Source organism: Pseudophryne corroboree, chromosome 11 (assembly GCF_028390025.1).
Source record: "Pseudophryne corroboree isolate aPseCor3 chromosome 11, aPseCor3.hap2, whole genome shotgun sequence".
Classification (NCBI taxonomy): Eukaryota; Metazoa; Chordata; class Amphibia; order Anura; family Myobatrachidae; genus Pseudophryne; species Pseudophryne corroboree.
Genome location: NC_086454.1, coordinates 25,783,991 through 25,809,287, shown reverse-complemented (window position 1 = coordinate 25,809,287; position 25,297 = coordinate 25,783,991). Strand labels below are relative to the sequence as shown.

At 48.5% G+C, this 25,297-nt stretch overlaps 1 protein-coding gene across 9 annotated transcripts in view; it reads left to right on the top strand.

Annotated features, from left to right (window-relative positions):
- Positions 1 to 25,297, top strand: part of NAV2 (neuron navigator 2) — a 708,207-nt gene that overhangs the window by 620,000 nt on the left and 62,910 nt on the right. For all 9 annotated transcript variants that reach the window (XM_063946386.1, XM_063946388.1, XM_063946385.1 and 6 more), the window contains 4 exons: positions 12,096 to 12,234; positions 14,386 to 14,674; positions 16,476 to 17,163; positions 18,048 to 18,500. In XM_063946386.1, the coding sequence (XP_063802456.1) occupies positions 12,096 to 12,234; positions 14,386 to 14,674; positions 16,476 to 17,163; positions 18,048 to 18,500 (1,569 nt within the window). The remainder of the gene's footprint in view (positions 1 to 12,095; positions 12,235 to 14,385; positions 14,675 to 16,475; positions 17,164 to 18,047; positions 18,501 to 25,297) is intronic.

Genomic DNA, 25,297 nt, shown 5'->3' with positions numbered 1-25,297 from the left:
AGTCACTGACTCGGATCAATAAACGCTCTGCTACAGTACCAGGAGAGCCCTGGCGGGAGCTGCGGTGGAGGTAACGGGAGCTGCGGCGGAGATGACGGGAGGGGCGTTTGCAGGTAAAGCGTGTGGATGGATATTCTGCAGGGTGATTGCCCGTGTGTGTTTGTGGGAGGTAATGCGGTGGCTTGTCAAGTGCGGGTGTCTGGTGCATGTTTGTGGGCGTGTTGCAGACAGCGTTTGTGTCTGAATTCGCAGTTGCGACAACTCAGTTGTGACATTCTGGGTCGCTGAGATATTTCAGTACAAATTACAGCGGTTGCAGCATTACCATATTTTCGCAGTTCCGATGCGTGTGATTACTCAGTTGCGAATGCAACTCCCCCCTACCCCTGAATGGGACCCTCAGCGAGGATCAGGGTGGGAACTGAGCTTCGGTATAGCTGTATATCATTCTCAGCCGCCCCATCAACCTGGCCGTACATGTGTCCTGACCGCCGCTGCCCTGTCCGAGCCATGTGAGTATATTGCAGCTACAGGCTATGGGGGTAATTCAGATCTGATCGCTGGGCTGCATTTTTTGCAGCCCTGCGTTCAGATAGTCGCCGCCTACAGGGGGAGGGGAAAAGCCCTTGCAAGCGTGCGATCGCTTCTGCAGCAGAGCTGCACAAAAATCAGTTTATTCAGGCGCTGCAATGGAATCCTGCTGATCGGGGCCAAAGTTGACGTCAGACGCCCTCCCTCCAAATGCCTGAGCCCTCCTGCGGTTTTCCGGACACTCTGTTGCCACCCACAAACGGCCACTTCCTGTCACTCTTCTTGCGATCGCCTGTGCGTTCGTTTTTTTCGCTCCATCCAGTCGCTAGGCGCCGGTGCCCGTTGCTGCTGTGCGACGCGCCTGCGCGTTGCCACTCGGACGCATGCGCAGTTTGGACCTGATCGCACGCCGTGCGAAAACACACAGTAGCGATCGGATCTGAATTACCCCCTATGTTATGCCATATAATACAAGTGTCTTATCAGATGCTTCGCATTCTTACCTAATCGCCACTGGCTCTCCGCCAACTGGGGGAACAGGAGATTATACTGGTCTGACAAGACGCAGGCGCCCGTGTCCGGCCAGACAGATATTTCAGGGCTGGTCTGTTAGTCATTGTGTACTAGAGGCTTTCTATAACCATATCTTACACTCTATGGGGCTGGAGAGGTTCATAGTGCTGTGTGTACAGCGCACCTCCAACCTACCCCCCTCTCCCTCTCTCCTTCCAAACTGTTCCTCTTTTATACCTGATGTGCAATTTTACCTGCATCAAGTATCACTGGACAGAGCTGAGTTACAGGTGCAGACGTTACAGCGACCAGGCATCAGTTATTACCTGTGTAGTGAGCGTTGAGGCTCTATTTACGAGGAGTAGGTGTCAGCTGATATTTTTTATTGCCGCTTATCTCGGCAATAGAAAATCTTTTGTCGTCCTATTTATTAAGAACATTTTCTGGGCCACAATAATACTTTATCTGCTTCGCCAGCCCATCCTGAAATCCTCTGCGCATGCATGATCCTGCTACTCCAGGAATTATATTTATACTTTCTTTGAAAAACTAAAATATATAGAAACAAAAATATTAAGGGGTATATTCAATTGATGTCAGATCCTTTCCGACGGAAAGGATCCGACAGTTCAGTATTCAATTTGAGTCCAAATCCGACAGGTTCGGGTCGTTTTCGACAATGTCAATCCAACTTTTTTTAAAAGTCGGATTGACATTGTCAGAAATGGACCAAAAACCTGTCGGATTTGCTCGCAAATCCGACAATACGTGAATCTGCGGCTAATCCGCCGATCCACATGTTTTCCGACAAGTCAGAAAAACGTCAACCCCATTGAATAGGTCGAATCATGATTCGACCTAAAAAAGTCAGAAAGTCCTGTCGTTCCGACTAGAATTGAATAGACCCCTAAACTGTTAAGAACAGATTTTTTTTTAAAAATATACATTTTAGGATAAAATGCTTTGTTTAAATAATATAGCATTTTGCCCATAAGGGTTCTCCACTATCTTGATCGTTGGAAGAGATCCGGTGACCGCTTTCACCAGCGTGCCGGGTTTGTCAGATACGGAGAAACCGCATATCGGTGCTTGCCGTAGCCGTGTATCTGTGTTGTAGGAAAGTTTGTGGCCGCTAAGTGCAGGTTCCTCTGGACGTTGGGACGAGCCTCTTTGTAACAGATATCATGTGTGCCGCTTTACTATTGAGTCGTGTGCTATGGCGCAGGGTGGGGATTATTTTGCCCAGATTCTGTCCTTGATGCAATAGAGAAATGATAGAGAGAATCTAATTGGTTGCTGCGCGCAACATCACCACTTTTCATTTTTAAGAAGCTTTAGTAAATTTACCCCTAAGAAGCAATCATTTCCGTGATTAGTGTGCTGTGTCCTCTGTTCAGCGAGTGCATTCCCCACCCCCGACTGATGGTGGCGTATGTGAGGCCCACATTTTATCCAACCCTTATCCTCTGCTCTGTAGGTCTTGTAGCAATGACCGGTTGGAGTTGGCCAGTATCGGCTAGAAACATTGGGTGCGATTATCTTACATAGTAATATGCCGTAATAGTAATTTGCTAATGATCGTAACCAGAATTACTGCATCACGGCACTGAGGTCATTGGTTCGATACCCACCATGGCCCTAACTGTGTGGAGTTTGTATGTTCTCCCCGTGCTTGTGTGGGCTTCTGCTGGGTGCTCTGCTTTCCTCCCACAATCCAAAAATATACTGGTATGTTAATTGACTTCCAAAAATATTATCCCAAGCGTGTGTGTGTGTGTGTGTGTGTGTGTGTGTGTGTGTGTGTGTGTGTGTGTGTGTACACATGTGGTAGAGACTATAGATTGTAAGCTCCACTGGGGCAGGGACTGATGTGAATGGCCAAATGTTCTCTGTAAAGCGCTGCGGAATACGTGTGCGCTTTATAAATAACTGGTAGTAATAATAATAATAAGATATCTGTTATCATATCTTCTGCGGTTGTGTAAGGGCTGATGATGGAACGTTTGAGTGTATAAAATACAGATGCAAAACAAGATTTCTCTACATTCCGCAGAAGATAAATTAACATTGAGAATAGAACAACAGAATTTGTGACCATAACAAGTGTCTTATATCCTGGATAAGTCAATGGTGGTGGGGCCCAGTGCACTATGGTGGTGGGGCTCAGTGCACTATGGTGGTGGGGCTCAGTGCACTATGGTGGTGCGGCTCAGTGCACTATGGTGGTGGGGCCCAGTGCACTATGGTGGTGGTGCCCAGTGCACTATGGTGGTGGGGCCCAGTGCACTATGGTGGTGGGGCCCAGTGCACTATGGTGGTGGGGCTCAGTGCACTATGGTGGTGGGGCCCAGTGCACTATGGTGGTGGGGCTCAGTGCACTATGGTGGCGGGGCCCAGTGCACTATGGTGGTGGGACTTAGTGCACTATGGTGGCGGGGCTCAGTGCACTATGGTGGTGGGGCTCAGTGCACTATGGTGGTGGGACCCAGTGCACTATGGTGGTGAGGCCCAGTGCACTATGGTGGTGAGGCCCAGTGCACTATGGTGGTGGGGCCCAATGCACTATGGTGGTGGGACTCAGTGCACTATGGTGGTGGGGCCCAGTGCACTATGGTGGCGGGGCTCAGTGCACTATGGTGGTGGGACTCAGTGCACTATGGTGGTGGGGCCCAGTGCACTACGGTGGTGGGGCCCAGTGCACTACGGTGGTGGGACTTAGTGCACTATGGTGGTGGGGCCCAGTGCACTATGGTGGTGGGGCCCAGTGCACTATGGTGGTGAGGCCCAGTGCACTATGGTGGTGGGGCCCAATGCACTATGGTGGTGGAGCCCAGTGCACTATGGTGGCGGGGCTCAGTGCACTATGGTGGTGGGACTCAGTGCACTATGGTGGCGGGGCTCAGTGCACTATGGTGGTGGGGCTCAGTGCACTATGGTGGTGGGGCTCACTGCACTATGGTGGTGGGGCTCACTGCACTATGGTGGTGGGGCTCACTGCACTATGGTGGTGGGGCTCACTGCACTATGGTGGTGGGGCTCAGTGCACTATGGTGGCGGGGCCCAGTGCACTATGGTGGTGAGGCCCAGTGCACTATGGTGGTGAGGCCCAGTGCACTATGGTGGTGGGGCCCAATGCACTATGGTGGTGGGACTCAGTGCACTATGGTGGTGGGGCCCAGTGCACTATGGTGGCGGGGCTCAGTGCACTATGGTGGTGGGACTCAGTGCACTATGGTGGTGGGGCTCAGTGCACTATGGTGGTGGGACTTAGTGCACTATGGTGGTGGGGCCCAGTGCACTATGGTGGTGGGGCCCAGTGCACTATGGTGGTGGGACTCAGTGCCCTATGGCGGTGGGTCTCAGTGCACTATGGTGGTGGGGCCCTGGGACTCAGTGCACTATGGTGGCGGGGCTCAGTGCACTATGGTGGCGGGGCCCAGTGGACTATGGTGGCGGGGCCCAGTGCACTATGGTGGTGGGGCCCAGTGCACTATGGTGGTGGGGCCCAGTGCACTATGGTGGTGGGGCTCAGTGCACTATGGCGGTGGGGCTCAGTGCACTATGGTGGTGGGGCCCTGGGACTCAGTGCACTATGGTGGCGGGGCTCAGTGCACTATGGTGGTGGGGCCCAGTGCACTATGGTGGTGGGGCCCAGTGCACTATGGTGGTGGGACTCAGTGCACTATGGTGGTGGGACTCGGTGCACTATGGTGGTGGGGCTCAGTGCACTATGGTGGCAGGTCCCAGAGTACCGCCATCCTGTGCCACAGGCTGATTACTGTCACTGAAATGAAACCGGTTTACAAAAACTCAGTTTATTACCCGAGTATCAATGACTCCGGAGTTCATCAGTCATTGTCAGGACAGTCCCAACAATAATCACCTCCAGGAAATGCTGACTTTATCAGGCCGGGTAATTACATGGAGGGAGGGGGAGACCTCTCAGACACACACTCACAGCCCCCTTCCCATGCTCCACTTCCCCAGTGTCAGCAGATCTGCCTGTGACTGATTGTAGACTAATGTCTAAACAACACTAGAGGCTAAAATAACAAATTCCGCACATGGCTGCGTTCCCCGCGGACAGCATTTGGTGGTAATATTTGCCCGTATGTATCCAGAGTTGGCTATATATTACAGTGTGCCACCAGGTGTTGCTGCCAAATCCCATACAGGTAGCAGGTACTTGTCGCTGATACCTCTGGCCATAAATAGAGTCTGCGGGAGATCTGACTGGAGACTGGGAGGAGATGGGGCCCTTCCTTTATAGGACGCTGGTCATTACCACAGATTGTTTCCTAATGTTATGGAAAATCCTGCGCAATTACAGACTGCAGAAAAACTTTCACAGCCTATTAGTGTCCCTCCTCCAACGTTTGATGAGCATCAAACATAGCACTATATATATATATATATATATATATATATATAAATGGAGCACTATATAGATATATAAAGGGAGCACTTAGTCGCCGACTAATTTTCTCCCGTTATAGCTGTAGCAACTGTTGCACCTGCAGCTTGTAAAAAAAAAAAAAGGAGGAAACAAATGACAAAACACTAAAGAAATAGAAAATCATTGCACAACAATAAATGTCATCAGTGCAAGAAAGGGATACGGTCGTTATGTCGACACCACTTAGGTCGACAGATCAAAAGGTCGACATGAGTTTTTCACTTTTGTTTTTTTTCCAATTTTTGGACTTTTTCATATTTTACGATCCACTTGGACTACGATTGGGAACAGTAACCTGTGCCGAGCGCAGCGGTAGCAGAGCGAGGCACCTTGCCCGCGCAAGCCATGCGAGGGGACACGATGCACTAATTGGGGTTCCCCGTCAGTTTACGAAGAAAACGACACCAAAAACTGTAAAAAAAACAACTCATGTCGACCTAGTACATGTCAACCTAATCCATGTCGACCAATAGTGGTCAACCTAATGACTGTTGACCTAAGTTGTGTCGACCCAACGACCTATACCCGCAAGAAAAATCTAATGCGATACATTGTAACGACAAAGTTAATTTTAAACGTTTGCACTTTGATGAGTCGGCAGAGATAGTTATTTGTATCCTCTATAAAATAAGATATTCACCCAAAATCAGATGTACATGTCTGGGGTCGGGTATCCCCTCCGAGCTGGTCTTCCGACGCCCCACGCGGCACCTGCATCTCCTACCGCCCCACATCGGATTCCATTTCCCACTCACAGAGGTTGTGCCCACGTTCTGTGCCCGGGAATATCTGTGCAGGTGTACAGAGCTGCCCTCATCTATGCCACCTCACCGCCCCATCCGTATGCGTCCGGCCTCAGCACTGTCCTTTGCCTGGGATCAGCCAGATCTCTTCATACGCTCACCTCTGAGCAGTCCACAGTTCCGTCCACTGGGGCCACGACTTGCCCACACCAAATTATATGACGTCTGAATGCCCAATTGCCCCTGCTCAGTCACAACTGGAGGTATGACTGAGCCGCGCACCATGCTGAATCCACTATAATTGCTCTGTGATGCGTATGTATGCTCCGGCGCCGCTTCTACGGGGTCCGGAGGCTCAGGGGGCCCGCCTTACCCAGCTCATATTGTTTATGGGTCATACAATTAACTAGGGCACTACTATGGGGGCATACTGTAAATTATTGGCACTACTATGGGGCATAATATGCACTACTATGGGGCATATTTGCTACATTTATTTTACAACAGTGTATATTTATTTATATGTAAATCTAGATCTTTATATTTAATAGATTGCACTTTTCCAGCTTTCGTTAGAGAAATAGCGATCGCTCTGACTTACTGCCATTAGCAGAAAGTGCGCACCCTGGCCAGCACTAGGCGCACCCACTCTGGCGGAGCACTGTGTACAGAAGGGGTCTCTCTAAAAGCATTGGCGCCCCTGTAAAATGTTCTAGTAACGTCCCTGCTTGTAAGGTTTTGCCTGCAGCAGGTTAATAGACTATGTTATAACATGTATATTGCGGTAACGGCTTGGTGCCCATTATGAGACCTGTAACCTCAGAATAGCTATACAGAGGCTTGTACAGTGATGTCACCGGATTGCTATTTGCACTCTCCCACTCTAACTGCATTACCTGCAGTCACCCGGCTTACCGTCTATTCCGGAGCCTGGCCTTGTAAATCGCCAATAAATCCGCTTCCTTCCAAACGAAGAAAAAAAAAACAGCTTTTGTTCCTCTCCAGCCTTTGGCCTCTGCATAGTGAAATATGTGGACGGGAATTCCTGCGCCCAGAAGAAGTTGGCTTCCCTTAGTGATACATATATATTCCCTGTTGCGTCAGGGCCCTGCACTCACTTCTGTGGAGCGGCTGTAATTCTGAGCTCAACTCTGGATTATAAACAGCTGCACGCGCTTTATATGTTCCACCATAAGCTGCTCCGATAAACCATTTACATCCCCCAACCCATAATTGCAAAACCCAGATGATGTGGTGCGTACTTGCAGAGAGCCAAACGTGGTCTCCTGCCTCACAAATGCTGTACAAGTAACCCTGTGCGCATTATTGCAGTGACTGGGTGTGGGCCTGAATAACCCTACATTTATATATTGTCTTTTCAGTATATACAGTATATGTATGTACATACGTATGTGTACATATATACATATATATATATATATATATATATATATATATATATGGGATGTAGTCAGGTGACCGGCGGTCAGCATACCGACGCTGGGATCCCGGCCACCAGGATGCCGGCAGGGGGCCAAGATTCATTCCCACTGGTAGAGGGAGAATAGAACCTGTGGCGAGCGCAGCGTGGTGAGTGCAATGAGCCCGCAAAGGGCTTTGTTGCGCTTGCACCTGTGCTGGCGGCCGTGATTCCGGCGTCGGTATGCTGACCGATATGATCTCGACCGCCAGGGGATGGTATCGTATGACCGACCACCGGTCACCATACCAACACTGGGATCCCGGCATTTAAATGCCCGAGGGAAGGGGAAGGGGGGGCTCGGTTGCAAGCGCTATTCCCACTCGTTGGGTGTCGTGGACACCGACGAGAGGGAATAGTCCCTGTTAGTTGGTGTGCCGACTGTTGGGATTGTGAGGGGGGGGATGTAGTCGGTGGTATTCCGCCGGTCACATAACTACATCCCTATATATACAAATAAATATATATGTGTGTGTGTGTGTTTCTTTACGTTATCAATAACAGTAATAATATAAAATAACTGTATATATGTGTGTGCGTGTATACACACACACTGGTTACACTGTAATCTTGTTACTATGTCTCTGCTTTGGCGCACCATAAATAGTAACAGACAGTACAATCCAAATGGGCTTATTTAATAAAGCGATGTTCTGTAACTCGCCGCAACCAGCCAGGGATTCACATTTAAGACGACTGCGAGAAAACGGACGCCTGCGATGTGGTTCCGCCGCGTTTCTGGTTCATTAGACCCGATGTCCTGTTCCTGCTACCGATCCTGGCATATGTATTGTGTGTGCAATAGTTAAAAATAGTCATGGAAGCAGGGCATGCTGCGACTTGTAGTCCCACCGCAGCCGGAGCGCCACATATAAGCCTGCACGTATACAGAACTTCCCTTGGATTCGCTGGTATTTGAATGAAGTGTTCCTCCTGTACCTCTGCCATTGGATGCTGTGCAGTGGGGCCTCCCCGCCGGTAACACATTCACTTAGCAATGCAATATTTGCTCAGCAGATTCCCATTCGTCTGTCCCTGTGACTCCGCTCTGTGGGCTGCTACTGGTTAATAGCTGCCGGATCAGATTTCCTGAGACGTCTGAGGGATCCTTGGCCCTGAGACTTCCCCTGCTTGTCACAGTCCCTACATGTGCTCCAGGAACGGTGCTTCACTTACTCTGCAGGATATGAGTGTGCTCACGAGGCTTTGTCCTCAATGAAGGTGTCATCGTCTACACTAAGGGAGGTCTCCACGCCGGGGATTACACATGGACGACAGAACAGGACCCTCTGTAGGACAGGAAACCTAAGGAAGGTTGGGTAAGTCCTGAACAGCAGAGGAAACTGGAGATATTTATGTACAGTAGTTTGTCGTCTGGAGAGAAGTGTTCGGGTGGCAGATAATTAGCGGCTGAGAACTTTCTATATTTACTTTACTGTCCTAGTCCTATACTATTGTGCATTATGTGACGTGGGGGTACAGATGGCTTCTCCCTAAATGATACCCTTGTTATCACCTGGTACCTGTCAGGGCTAAGAAACTGGACAACAATCGCCAACATGTCATGACCTTCGAAGTAGCGTGGAGGTGAATTTAAGCTGCTGTTAATGTGTTTATATATATATATACCTCCTTTATCTTATCGTCTACCTGCCTAGACAAACACAACCTGCTCCAATATTTGCCAATTGCTCCATGGCTCTGAAATCCGCACTCAGCAAATGAGAAGCTGTGTAATGAGAGGGTTACAGCATCTCATAAAGCCAGATAGACCGTTTACCAATTAGCCGGGGACCCTGATTGCTGTATTTACGTGCTTTTAGTCTGCCTACATTGCTGACATAGGAGGCTCTGTCCTGGGACGATGACAGTATGACCTGTGATACGGCCGGATGAGCAGAGAGGTGCGTTTCTCAATTCTCTCACCTTAATCCTGTTATCCTGGAATAGAAGTGGGTCTCCCCACCCCCAGACCTCCCCCTCTTCATCACATTCCCCTGGAGCCATGGCAGCCTCATAGGAATCATTGTCTGTAACAATCGCCCAGAACTAGTTCTTCCAGTTACTTGTGTGTAATTAATAGTCTATTGATTCCTGTCTGTAACGTGGTCTCAGAAGAGACAGCAGTGATCTGTGGATAGATAGTGACTGTTGGAGAGACTCACTTTACACCTTTGCATCTGGGACAGAACTGGTTTGTGTACAGAGAGGGCTAGTTCCCCTCAGTACTGAGATAAAGTTATCTGTATTACTTTACATCCTCACTGGCTTCTGTCCCCCAGCCGGTACCCTGTACAGCACATTATAACTATCATACGTCTGCATCATATCCACACCATGGACCCATAGGGAATTTCCTGCCGTTACTGTAACAGAGAAGCCATTGTTAGCTGCGTTTATGGAGAAGATCGGATGATTAATGTAGAGATGAACACGTGACCGTTTCACCCCTTTACTGCTGTGTCCCAGGATTCTCCGCTGGGAGTACCCCCGTTCTCCGGTGGGATGATCAATGTAGAGATGAACACGTGACCGTTTCACCCCTTTACTGCTGTGTCCCGGGATTCTCTGCTGGGAGTACCCCCGTTCCCCGGTGGGATGATTAATGTAAAGATGAACACGTGACAGTTTCACCCCTTTACTGCTGTGTCCCGGGATTCTCTGCTGGGAGTACCCCCGTTCCCCGCTGCGTTACAGATGTGTACGGTCTCTCCCTTTCTCTGACATAATCCTATCCAGCGCTGTCCTAAGGTATAATACGCAACTGCGTTATTCTCAGATTTGTCGCAACGCCAGGTAGCAGAGTCCTCTCTGCCCTGTGCCCTTCTGCCGTATGTTACACATTTAGGCTGCGTATAAACTGGTGTTGGCAGCGCAAGTGGAATCATCTAAACTGCGTTCTATGCGTCCAGTCTGCGTTTCTTTACCTTTGCGTCTGTGACAAATGGGAGCTTATCTTGTTCAAGGTAAATATATGTGACAGCACCTATGGAATAGGTTCTCAAAGGTAACACATTGTCTTTACATTACGTTCCTATTGTGATTAGCGTGACCTCTTACACTGCGTCAGGCATTGCGCCTTACGCATAAAGCAGGTATACTGTCTTATATATTGCAGCGATTACTTCGTTACATGCACGGATCTTGTATCATACACTCCTCTTATACCGTCCGCACTCTGACACTATGGAAATATTCAGCCAGATTAGGACTGCACATCCCAGCACACCCTAACCGCAAAACTGGCAGGGCCTGCTGGGATTTGCAGTTCCACAGCAGCTGTAGTTCAACACGTCGCCTGCCCCTGATACAGCACTTTATACATTTGGGGGTCTATTTACTAAACCTTCGATGGAGATAAAGTATCAGTCAACCAGCTCCTAACTGTCATTTTTCAAACCTAGCCTGTGACGTGGCAGATAGGAGCTGATTGGCCGGTATTTTATCTCCATCCACTTTATCTCCATTCAAGGCTTTAGTAAATAGACCCCAAAGACTACTATTTATTTCCCTTTCAGGGGTTAATGCAATTCAGTCTCTGTGTGTATTTTAGTTGTATTATTAGTACAGATCTGTGCTGATAATGTGGAGGTCTGGTTCCGCCTGCTCCAGCTATCTGGCCGGAGTTCTGCAAACCCTAACCCCTGTGTTAGTGCATTCGTGGGTCCACGTCCTTTTCCTGCAGGACAGGGCAACGGCCGCCGGGTCTCCTCCAGCTCCTCTGTCTGTACTTAGATATATTTCATGGCAGTGCGAACGTCTCTGGGTCGGGGCCAGGACTGCGTATCTGGCTTGTGTGTACCGCCAACATAACTGTTCCAGTAGATCCAAGCCCTCCAGGGAATTCATAACACAAACAGGGCAGTGCCCAAAATATTGCTGGAGGAATGTGAGATTACTGTACCGTACGTGAGAGACGAGGGGCGGCCTTCTCCCAGCACTTTCCTATGTGCTCCCCGGGAAGCGCCAGGCGGGAGAGGTGAGATGTGTATGTTACAGGGAGGGTATGCAGTACAGGCAGGCGTAAGCCCACGTTGTACCCCACCCAGCGGGCCCTCACTCCAAGGCCAGCCCTGGCCTGCTGAATGCAATGCTTTTGTGACACTCTGGCCTTTCCGTCCGAGCTTCGTATATCCCTGGCTAAACACCACATCATTTCAGTTCCGTTTAATTTGGTTGTAGCTTATTTGGATGCCCGATCTCCCGTGTCGGCAGTGTGGTAGCAGGAATGAGGAGTATTATTATAGCAGTGCAGCCGGCATGCTGTGCAGAAGTGTTATTGCTACGTGCTGCACTGATATGCAGGGGGTTTACTGCGCTCTGTGTAGATGTTTCCAGCTGGTATGGTAACCGCTCGTTCTGTTTCTTTCAGCTGGGATGACAGCAGCTCAGTGAGCAGTGGGATCAGCGATACCATCGACAACCTGAGTACAGATGATATCAACACCAGCTCCTCTATCAGCTCGTACGCCAACACGCCGGCATCTTCGCGGAAAACCCTTGACGTGCAGGTAGGCTGACGACCACCCAGGTAGGGAGATGTGGGGGGGGAATAGGGATGTGACACGCCCTGCACATGACAAGCCCGGCCAGAGGGGGTCATTCCGAGTTGATCGCTCGCTAGCAGTTTTTAGCAGCCGTGCAAACGCATTGTCGCCGCCTACTGGGGAGTGTATTTTCGCTTTGCATAAGTGTGAACGCCCGTGCAGCAGAGCGCCTGCAAAATCATTTTGTGCAAAACAAGACCATCCCTGTAGTTACTCTTCGTGTGCGTTGATTCTAACAATGGTGGGACGGCTTTTGACGTCACACACCCGCCCAGCGTTCGCCCAGCCACGCCTGCGTTTTCCCTGGCACGCCTGCGTTTTTCTAAGCACTCCCTAAAAACAGTTGGTTGACACCCAGAAACGCCCACTTCATGTCAATCTTCCTGCGTTGTGCCGTGCGACTGAAAGCTTCGCTAGAACCTGTGCAAAACCACAAAGGACTTTGTACCCGTACGTCGCGCGTGCGCATTGCGGTGCATGTGCAGAAATGCCGATTTTTAGCCTGATCTCTGCGCTGCGAACAACGGCAGCTAGCGATCAACTCGGAATGACCCCCAGAGTGCGCTGGAGAGTACGTAATACGGATATTCCAGCTGCTCTGGCCTTGGTGGGTGCCATATAACATATGCTGAGGTCTTCAGCCGCGTGTATATGTCCTAAAGCCACAGTCACTTGTCTCTGCATACGTTTATATTCACCGCACCCTAGTTTTCTCCCTGTACAGTTTACTATAGGGGAACCTTGGTGCGCCACCTTCAGAGACCCCTATGTGACAGGTCAGCATGGTTCATTCTTCGTGTTGGCTGCGACATCTGCAGCGATATTAGCCACGTATGTGGTCCTGCACCTGTTATCAGGCCACACGCTTGTAATAACGACCCATTTAGATCAGTATCAAATAAACGCAGTCAGACAATGATTGTAGATGACATTTATTTCCCCCGTGTGTGCGCTATCGGCGTCCATCTGCGCTAATAGGCCCTAACAAATGGCCGGGGCTTGTCCTAATAGGCACGGCCGTATGTACAGATGCGGCTGCTGTTACTGTCGGTGAGCTTCCGCCTGCGTCTTCATCAGCCGCAGACATAATACAGCACGTAATAACCCAGTCCAGCTGCTGCCAGGGTGCTAGGTGCTTGTGGTCTGACCGGTATGCAGAGCGAGCTGCTATTTTGGGACGAGTGTCTCCGTTTCTGTTATGGAAACAAACTCCTCGTCTCTTTGTTTTGTGTCAGGTGAGGTGCCACGTGAATTTACTAAGGGTTACCCATGATACAACCGCAGGGTGTATATAGTATACAGCTATTATTATAATAATACAGTTTTGCTTTCAGTGTAATGATAAACATTACCACGCACAATCCTATTCAGTGTCCGGCGCTGTTAATGAGTTAATTTGGTGACCGTTCAGCGGTACAAAGTAGTTTACGTCCTTGTGGATGAGATGAATTAGTGCCACGTGCCTATCTGATGTCTCATTACTTTACCTCAGGTGCTGTTGGAAAAAGTTCCAGGGTTCTCACCTACAAGTCCCGCTCTGTCTTGTATATTTAGTATAGGCAAGAGCTCAGATAGTCACCGCCCAGAGTGAAAATCCGCCACGCGCAAGTCTGCGTACGCCGTGCGAAAAGCTTTGCAAACGCGCGGTCAGCTGCAAATCTGTTGGCAGTCTGTGCGTAGCCCAGGTCTTACTCCTACTGTGTGACAGAAACAGGCTGATCGGGGCCGGAGCTGACGTCACACACCCTCTATGAAAATGCTTGGGAACGCCTGCGTTTTTCCTGATACTCCCAGAAAACGTCTAGTTACCACCCACAAACAGCCTCTTCCTGTCAATCAACTTGCAAATGCCTAGCGATCAAAAAAGACGCCGATGGCTTTTCGCAGTTTGGCCTCGCGCGTGCGCATTACGATCCATATGCATGCGCAGTCATTTGATCATCTCCGCCTTGCGAAATCGTACAACAGCGTTCAGGTCTGTATTAGGCCCTAAATGTCTAGAATGTGAATAAAGGTTCATTAGAGGCGGCCAGTCTGAATTACGTGCGCTATAAGGTAACCACTTTCCCTACCCAGAATGCCTCATTCACCCGCTGTTCACCTTGCATCCCATAGACTGACGCAGAGAAGCATTTACACATTGACCGCAATGCACTGTGGCCCGGCGATGATTTGAAGAGAGCGGATGGTGGCGCAGACAACGGCGTGAAGATGGATCCCGGGTGTAAGTGGAGAGAGAAGCCCTCGGACCTGTCCGATGAGTCCGATAAGAGCACATCTGGCAGGAAAAACACGGTCATCTCCCAGACGGGCTCCTGGAGACGTGGAATGACGGCTCAGGTGGGGATCACAAGCCCTCGCACCAAGACTACCGCCACCGGAACTCTGAAAACACCTGGGACAGGTAAGATGATGGTCAGAGCCACATTACATATGGTACATTGGGGGTAATTCCAAGTTGATCGCAGCAGGAATATTTTTAGCAGTTGGGCAAAACCATGTGCACTGCAGGGGAGGCAGATTTAACATGTGCAGAGAGAGTTAGATGTGGGTGGGGTGTATTCAAACTGAAATCTAAATTGCAGTGTAAAAACAAAGCAGCCAGTATTTACCCTGCACAGAAACAAAATAACCCCCCCCTCGGTACCTCCATTGTACCGAGTGCCAGTGATATGGGTATTACAGTATAAGTCACAAGGCTCCAGGCTGAGCTCATTCATACCGAAATCCAATGTGACTTATAATATACAGTACTGTAATATGTTATTCCTTATAATACACATGGTTATCTAATAACATCACTGTTCATAAAGATGTTACTTACAAGACTGCATATGGGGCCTAATTCAAGGTTGATTGTAAAACAACGTTGTCCCCTAATGGGGATGCAGTCAATTTACCTCCAATCAAAATCCCGACGGTCGAAATCCCGACAGCAAGTGACCAGCGGTGAAAAACCCGACAAGGTCAAAATACCGACAGGTCAAAATGCCGACAGGAGTTTTTCATGATTTTTCCATTGAGACCGACTTGTTCATACTTTACCATCCCAGTGGACGTGGAGGGGAAATATAATAGTGTGCCGAGCGTAGCGAGCCATGCGAGGGGACGCGGTACACTTATATGGTGTCCATGTCGACATACACACACAAAAAAAAACAATGAAAAACGCATGTCGGTATTTTGACCTGTCTGCATTTTACATGTCGGTATTTTGACCTTGTCAGTATTTTAAATGTCGGGTTTTTGTCCATGTTGGGATTTTGACCGTCGGTCAATTGCTGTCGGGATTTCAACCGTTGGGATTTTGATTGGAGGTATTTCATAACGATCCCCCCTAATGGGCAAAATGTGCACTGCAGGTGGGGCAGATGTAACACATGCAGAGAGAGTTAGATTTGGGTGAGGTGTGTTCAAACCAAAATCTAAATTGCAGTGTAATAATAAAGCAGCCAGTATTTACCCTGCACAGAAACAATATAACCCACCCAAATCTAACTCTCTCTGCACATGTTACATCTGCCCCACCTGCAATACAAAATCATTTTGCCCATTAGCGAAAAATTTTGATTTACAATCAACCTTGAATTAGGCCCACTGTGCATTATAAGTGTTGTGCAAAAGTACAAATTGTTACAATCGCCTTATATTAATTACCGTGTTGCAATGAATCTTTCTGTTAATAATGTATATACTCGATGCAGCGGTCAGAGATTATACTAATACTAACATTATTCTTATGGCTTCTGTAAATAATCAGCGTACGTAACATCACATCGCGGATTGGGTATCTTTTATGAATTGCGTATCTGCGGCTTAGTAACGTTATATAGCGGCTGAGCCCCACGGAGTCTTTTCATATCCTTTTATGTACGTAGATATGAATTACACATCCACTTCCACAGGACATTGCAGGATAGACAGGGGATCTGTGCTCCGGAACGTGCCCCTGGCAGGGTTATATGTGATCAAAGGAAACCTCTTCTATTCGCAGTCTGGGAAGGGACCTCACTGGCTTTGTGGGTTTATAGACTTATTGAGAATAAAGAGTTATACTATATACTATGCCGTACTGTACCGTCAGCGAGTGTAAGAAGGAAAGGACACTTTTGTATTGTTGCCAATCCGGTGACGCGGTTATTATATATGTATAATTTTTATGTGGCATGCTTATATGTTCTCACTGTCTTTCCACATTGCTACAGGGAAAACGGATGATGCGAAGGTGTCGGAAAAAGGCCGACACTCCCCAAAGTCCGCTCAGGTGAAACGTTCCCCATCAGACACGGGCCGCAGCAGTGGGGACGAGACGAAGAAACCCCCCAGCAGTACCTCAAGGACAATTACTACCAACACAAATACCTTTGGGTTTAAAAAGCCGGGTAGTACAGTCGTTGGCATGCCTATCATTACCACCAGCGGTGCCACCATCACCAGCGGTTCTGCTACTCTAGGGAAAATGCCGAAGTCTTCAGGACTCATTGGCAGGTCTTCCAGCCGCAAGGCAAGTGTGGACGGCTCTCCGAACCATGATGACGGATACCTGCAGCTTAGTGCCAGAACTAATCTCCAATACCGCAGCTTACCACGGCCCAGCAAGTCACGTAGCGGCACCGGCAACCGTTCCAGCACCAGTAGCATTGATTCCAACATCAGCAGCAAGTCCGCTGGCCTTCCTGTCCCCAAACTGAGAGAGACCAGCAAGATGACTCTCGGCAACTCCATATCTGGGCTCATCAACCAAACCGACCGGGAAAAAGGGATCTCGTCGGACAATGAGAGTGTAGCCTCGGGTAACTCTGTTAAAATGACCCTGACGTCTCATGGGGCTCCTAACAGTACTCGTCAGCAGGGGAGCAAGTACCCAGATGTGTCCTCGCCAACACTGCGCAGGTAGGTTCCTTATTCTCAGAACACGTTCTATAATATTATGGTAAAGAGAAGCGGTAAGTCTTCCCGTTGCCACAAGGGGCGCTGTTGCATTGAAGTCTATAGCTGATATTGTATTTGACCTGACCAGGTAATAGGGCAGCTTCTACTCACCACTCGTGTGTAAATGCAGGTGTGCAGAGAGTGCATGCAGAGTAACGCACGTCAATGTGTCTTGCTGGAAAAACAATTAGTATATAACGTTTTAAACCAAACACAATGGGGCAGATGTATTAAGCCTGGAGAAGGCATAAGGAAGTGATAAACCGGTGATAAGTGTAAGGTGATAAACGCACCAGCCAATCAGCTTCTAACTGTTAATTTACATATTAGAGCTGATTGGCTGGTGCGTTTATCACCTTGCACTTATCACTGGTTTATCACTTCCTTATGCCTTCTCCAGGTTCATACATCTGCCCCATTATGTACTTTATAGCAGCTGAGGACTCTGATATTGCAAAAAGGTATTTTATAGTCTAGTGGGGCAGATGTATTAACCTGGAGAAGGCATAAGGAAGTGATAAACCAGTGATAAGTGCAAGGTGATAAACGCACCAGCCAATCAGCTCCAATAGGTACATTAACAGCTAGTAGCTGATTGGCTGGTACGTTTATCACCTTGCGCTTATCACTGGTTTATCACTTCCTTATGCCTTCTCCAGGTTAATACATCGGCCCCATTCATTGATGTTATACTTATTCTTTTAAGCATTTCACGGACTCCTCCTATTAAGACAGAGATAGGCAACAGGTAGCTTACCAGCTGCTGTGGTACTAGAAGTCCCAGCATGACATGCTTTTATTAAACTTCCTTTTGCTCAGAGCTGATTCTGGTCTCCCATTTGCAGGCTCTTTGGCGGCAAGCCGAATAAACAGGGCTCTGTGACCACTTCGGAGAACATGAAGAATTCCGTGATCATTTCCAACCCTCACGCCACCATGAGTGCCCAGTCCCACCCGGACTCGCCCTCTGGGAGTGGCATCCTGAGCAGCGGAGGCAGCAGCCCCCTGTACGGCAAGAACATGGATTTAAACCCCTCCCCGCTGGCGTCCAGCCCCGGTTCTGCCCACTCGGTGCCCTCCAATAGTCTGACCTGGGGCACCAACGCCAGCAGCTCGTCCGCGGTTGGTAAGGACGGCTTGGGATACCAGTCAGTCAGCAGCCTCCACACCAGCTGTGAGTCTATAGACATATCTCTGAGCAGCAATAATTCTCCCAGCACGCTGACTGCGTCGCCTAGGGATGACTCCATGTCTGGCTTTGCGAGGACCAACAGCGTAAAGACGGCCATGTCAGAGAGGTAAGTGGTCCACATTCTTCTACATTAGGGACGGTCACTGATTTAAAACATTATCTTTCTTTGAACAACGCAGCGGTGTTCACTCAGAAAATAATGTAGAAGTTGCTCACTGGCTGCTGCCATATATCTCTGAAAGGCCATCTTGCTGTCTTACATATAGGAATCATCTGTTATGTTTAAACTACAGCAAACAGTTTATGTTTTCCCCTTCAACCATATATAAAGGTGTTTATCCTAGACTGTATGTATTAACGAGCTCCGTGCTGTACATCCAATTTTTTGAGAAAAACAGAAATGTTATTAACGAGTGGAAAGGGGCGGTCTGCAGTGGTTGGAGGTGGAGCATTTGCCCAGAAATTTCTCCACCTTCCCACACTCCCGGGCCTACGCCTAGTCTCCAGGCGCCTCTTTATAGTGGTGGTCAGTATGCATTGGATATCACACAACAAAATCAGAACATAATAAGCCCCGAACACTCACTTTTGACAAATCCCTGCCCACTTCCAAGATTTGCGACTTTAGACTGAACACGCCAAAATATGGACAGTGGTGAGGTTCGTTGGAGGCAGACATTTTGTAAGCAGTCAGTATAGGAGAAGCAGCCTATCAGGTCACTAGGAAGCGATCACATGAGAAAGGCATAACTTTCTGTACTTTGGCCACTTGTGTTGTGTGTAGGCAGAATTGTATGGACGTAAGGCGACGTCATACAGCCAGTCATGGGGTAGAAAGAGAGGGTGACTTTGGAGTCAGAAGTTTGCATATAAGCTTGTTGCCCCTGTGTGGGTTCTACAATTGCCCCCCAGATACCCCCATTGCATCTTAGCTGTGACCAGACATCTGTTTTCTGAGGGTTTTCTTGCTGAATCAATCAGAACACAACCCTTTATAGGATCAGGATTGGAGAGTCTGCCTGCTGCTGACTCTCCAATTATCTCTGTATGGTTATAATGTGTCCCCAATACTCATGTTTGATATAGTAAGCGATGGATAGTTTCATTATCTTCGGATATATTTTATTTGCTTTATTTTCGAGAATCTATCGGTGCTGCAAATCTTTCTAGGCACAAAACAACTGCTTATATTAAAGCAGCGATTCCCCATAGAAGGATTTTTCTGTAATTAGCAAGTTAAGAACCCTTTAAGCATATATCTTCCAATATTTCTTGGATGTCCTGTTACAAATCATTATCTCTTTTCAAAATCTTTCTGGAGGGGAGTCTAACATGGCTGCCAGTCACAGATACAGTCAGTCTGCTATACAGACACAGGCTCCCAGACATCATGTGATGACAGGGGTGGGTGGGATTTAAGAGTACACAGATCTCTGAGGGGTGTTCCAAAGCCTCTCTATTCACTACATCCTGTGCCTGTGGTTGCCATGGTAGACACATAATACTGTGAAGAATTATAAATCATTAATAGAATCGTACCTGTTACCAACATTCTTCCTATAGGACCTAATTTTTTCATTGGCTGCAGCTTTGATCGTATAAGTGACATTTATAACGTAACATACCAGTTTCTGCCTCTAAGGTCCTAGTTGCAATAGACTGTATGTAATGCTATCAGGCGGCATGGCGTACACATAGACTATGACCAATTTATTTTTAATAGATCCTATTTACTTTACCATAATCTGGTGCCCTGGTTAAAAGCGATGCGTAATAAACTACAGATATATTCTAACTGACCAGCGAATGAGAGGAAGGACCAGCAAATCCAGTATTATTCCCAGAAAGCTGCCAGACTGACCCGTGATTATCCAGGCAGGAAGTGAGAGGTCTCCTTATAAGATGCAGCTATAGACGGATCCCTGAGCTGGGCTGTCATTGTCTCTGATGTAATACTACAGCCGGGAACCCTACCTGTAGTTTCCTGTAACACCCGTCTCAATCTGAGAAGCACAAGTAGACCTGTCTGCTGAACTTCCTGTCTGTAGTACGTTGATCTGGTTCTGGTATGAATGGTCGACCATGTTAAGGTCGACAATCATTAGGTCTACGACTATTGGTCGACATGGATTAATAGTCGACACGTGAAAATGGTTGACGCGGGACAGGTCAACACATGAAAAGGTCGACATGGATTTTTTAAACTGTTTTAGTGTCATTTTTTCCCTAACATAACCAGGAACCCCAATTAGTGTACCGCGTCCCCTTGCATGGGCAAGGTGTTACCGTTCCCAACCGTGGATGGTAAAGTATGAAAAAGTTAAAAATCTATTTAAAAAAAACAAAACATGTCGACCGTTTCATGTGTCGACCATGTCAGTGTCGACCAATAGTGGTCGACCTAATGACTGTCGATCTTAACACGTTCAACCATCCAAACGGATACCCATTGACCTAACCATGTTGTTTCATGCAGCCTGCGGCACTAACTGGCTGATACACGTCCCGCCTGTAATCTGTTCCCAGCGCAGTTATGTTCGTGCAGACGGGTAGAATATATTGGTGCAATGCCACAACCCAAAGTAACGATTGTCATCCCATCTGCTAAGCAATAACTTTTTTTGTTGTTTTAACACTCATATAAATAATTACTTTTTTTCTCCCCCGTTATATTTAAATTTCTCTGACGTCCTAAGTGGATGCTGGGGACTCCGTCAGGACCATGGGGGATTAGCGGCTCCGCAGGAGACAGGGCACAAAAGTAAAAGCTTTAGGATCAGGTGGTGTGCACTGGCTCCTCCCCCTATGACCGTCCTCCAAGCCTCAGTTAGATTTTTGTGCCCGGCCGAGAAGGGTGCAATCTAGGTGGCTCTCCTAAAGAGCTGCTTAGAGTAAAAGTTTTGTTAGGTTTTTTATTTTCAGTGAGTCCTGCTGGCAACAGGCTCACTGCATCGAGGGACTTAGGGGAGAGAAGTGAACTCACCTGCGTGCAGGATGGATTGGCTTCTTAGGCTACTGGACACCATTAGCTCCAGAGGGAGTCGGAACACAGGTCTCACCCTGGGGTTCGTCCCGGAGCCGCGCCGCCGACCCCCTTGCAGATGCCGAAAAGTGAAGAGGTCCAGAAACCGGCGGCAGAAGACTTTTCAGTCTTCATAAGGTAGCGCACAGCACTGCAGCTGTGCGCCATTGTTGTCAGCACACTTCATAGCAGCGGTCACTGAGGGTGCAGGGCGCTGGGGGGGCGCCCTGGGCAGCAATGATAGTACCTTATTCTGGCTAAAAATACATCACATATAGCCCCTGGGGGCTATATGGATGTATTTAACCCCTGCCAGGTCTCAGAAAAACGGGAGAAGAAGCCCGCCGAAAAGGGGGCGGGGCCTATTCTCCTCAGCACACAGCGCCATTTTCCCTCACAGAAATGCTGGTGGGAAGGCTCCCAGGCTCTCCCCTGCACTGCACTACAGAAACAGGGTTAAAACAGAGAGGGGGGGCACTTATTTGGCGATATGACTATATATATTAAAATGCTATAAGGGAAAAACACTTATATAAAGGTTGTCCCTGTATAATTATAGCGTTTTTGGTGTGTGCTGGCAAACTCTCCCTCTGTCTCCCCAAAGGGCTAGTGGGGTCCTGTCCTCTATCAGAGCATTCCCTGTGTGTGTGCTGTGTGTCGGTACGTGTGTGTCGACATGTATGAGGACGATGTTGGTGAGGAGGCGGAGCAATTGCCTGTAATGGTGATGTCACTCTCTAGGGAGTCGACACCGGAATGGATGGCTTATTCAAGGAATTACGTGATAATGTCAACAGATACGGCCGGCAAAAAAATAGTACCTGTCCAGGCGTCTCAAACACCGTCAGGGGCTTTAAAACGCCCATTTACCTCAGTCGGTCGACACAGACACGGACACTGATTTCAGTGTCGACGGTGAAGAAACAAACGTATTTTCCTTTAGGGCCACACGTTACTTGTTAAGGGCAATGAAGGAGGTGTTACATATTTCTGATACTACAAGTACCACAAAAAAGGGTATTATGTGGGGTGTGAAAAAACTACCTGTAGTTTTTCCTGAATCAGATAAATGAAATGAAGTGTGTGATGATGCGTGGGTTTCCCCCGATAGAAAATTATTGGCGGTATACCCTTTCCCGCCAGAAGTTAGGGCGCGTTGGGAAACACCCCTTAGGGTGGATAAGGCGCTCACACGCTTATCAAAACAAGTGGCGGTACCGTCTCCGGATAGGGCCGTCCTCAAGGAGCCAACTGATAGGAGGCTGGAAAATATCCTAAGAAGTATATACACACATACTGGTGTTATACTGCGACCAGCGATCGCCTCAGCCTGGATGTGCAGAGCTGGGGTGGCTTGGTCGGATTCCCTGACTAAAAATATTGATACCCTTGACAGGGACAGTATTTTATTGACTATAGAGCATTTAAAGGATGCATTTCTATATATACGAGATGCACAGAGGGATATTTGCACTCTGGCATCAAGAGTAAGTGCGATGTCCATATCTGCCAGAAGATGTTTATGGACACGACAGTGGTCAGGTGATGCAGATTCCAAACGGCACAAAGAAGTATTGCCGTATAAAGGGGAGGAGTTATTTGGGGTCGGTCCATCGGACCTGGTGGCCACGGCAACTGCTGGAAAATCCACCGTTTTTACCCTAAGTCACATCTCTGCAGAAAAAGACACCGTCTTTTCAGCCTCAGTCCTTTCGTCCCCATAAGAGTCATATCTGCCCAGGGATAGAGGAAAGGGAAGAAGACTGCAGCAGGCAGCCCATTCCCAGGAACAGAAGCCTCCACCGCTTCTGCCAAGTTTCTCAGCATGACGCTGGGGCCGTACAGGACCCCTGGATCCTACAAGTAGGATCCCAGGGGTACAGATTGGAAAGTCGAGACGTTTCCCCCTCGCAGGTTCCTGAAGTCTGCTTTACCAACGTCTCCCTCCGACAGGGAGGCAGTATTGGAAACAATTCACAAGCTGTATTCCCAGCAGGTGATAATCAAAGTACCCCTCCTACAACAAGGAAAGGGGTATTATTCCACACTATGTTGTGGTACTGAAGCCAGAAGGCTCGGTGAGACCTATTCTAAATCTGAAATATTTGAACACTTACAAAGGTTCAAATCAAGATGGAGTCACTCAGAGCAGTGATAGCGAACCAGGAAGAAGGGGACTATAGGGTGTCCCGGGACATCAGGGATACTTACCTCCATGTCCCAATTTGCCCTTCTCACCAAGGGTACCTCAGGTTCGTGGTACAGAACTGTCACTATCAGTTTCAGACGCTGCCGTTTGGATTGTCCACGGCACCCCGGGTCTTTACCAAGGTAATGGCCGAAATGATGATTCTTCTTCAAAGAAAATGGACGACCTCCTGATAAGAGCAAGGTCCAGAGAACAGTTGGAGGTCGGAGTAGCACTATCTCAAGTAGTTCTACGACAGCACGGGTGGATTCTAAATATTCCAAAACCGCAGTTGTTTCCGACGACACATCGGCTGTTCCTAGGGATGATTCTGGACACAGTCCAGAAAAGGGTGTTTCTCCCGGAGAAGAAAGCCAGGGAGTTATCCGAGCTAGTCAGGAACCTCCTAAAACCAGGAAAAGTGTCAGTGCATCATTGCACAAGGGTCCTGGGAAAAATGGTGGCTTCTTACGAAGCGATTCCATTCGGCAGTTTTCACGCAAGAACTTTTCAGTGGGATCTGCTGGAAAAATGGTCCGGATCGCATCTTCAGATGCATCAGCGGATAACCCTGTCTCCAAGGACAAGGGAGTTTCTTCTGCGGTGGCTGCAAAGTACTCATCTACTAATGGGCCGCAGATTCGGCATTCAGGAAGGGTCCTGGTGACCAGGGATGCCAGCCTGAGAGGCTGGGGAGCAGTCACACAGGGAAAAAATTTCCAGGGAGTGTGATCAAGTCTGGAGAATTCTCTCCACATAAATATACTGGAGCTAAGGGCAAGTTACAATGCTCTAAGCTTAGCAAGACCTCTGCTTCAAGGTCAGCCGGTATTGATCCAGTGGGACAACATCACGGCAGTCGCCCACGTAAACAGACAGGGCGGCACAAGAAGCAGAAGGGCAATAGCAGAAACTGCAAGGATTCTTCGCTGGGCGGAAAATCAGGTGATAGCACTGTCAGCAGTGTTCATTCCGACGCCCGGGAGAGTGGGGATTTCATCGGGAAGTCTTCCACATGATTGTGAACCATTGGGAAAGACCAAAGGTGGACATGATGGCGTCCCGCCTGAACAAAAAACTGGACAGGTATTGCGCCAGGTCAAGAGACCCTCAGGCAATAGCTGTGGACGTTCTGGTAACACCGTGGGTGTACCAGTCAGTGTATGTGTTCCCTCCTCTGCTTCTCATACCCAAGGTACTGAGAATTATAAGACGTAGAGGAGTAAGAACTATACTCGTGGCTCCGGATTGGCCAAGAAGGACTTGGTACCTGGAACTTCAAGAGATGCTCACAGAGGACTCATGGCCTCTGCCGCTAAGAAGGGACTTGCTTCAGCAAGTACCATGTCTGTTCCAAGACTTACCGCGGCTGCGTTTGACGGCATGGCGGTTGAACGCCGGATCCTAAGGGAAAAAGGCATTCCGGAAGAGGTCATTCCTACCCTGGTCAAAGCCAGGAAGGAGGTGACCGCACAACATTATCACCACATGTGGCGAAAATATGTTGCGTGGTGTGAGGCCAGGAAGGCTTCACGAAGAAATTTCAACTCGGTCGATTCCTGCATTTCCTGCAAACAGGAGTGTCTATGGGCCTCAAATTGGGGTCCATTAAGGTTCAAATTTCGGCCCTGTCGATTTTCTTCCAGAAAGAATTGGCTTCAGTTCCTTAAGTCCAGAAGTTTGTCAAGGGAGT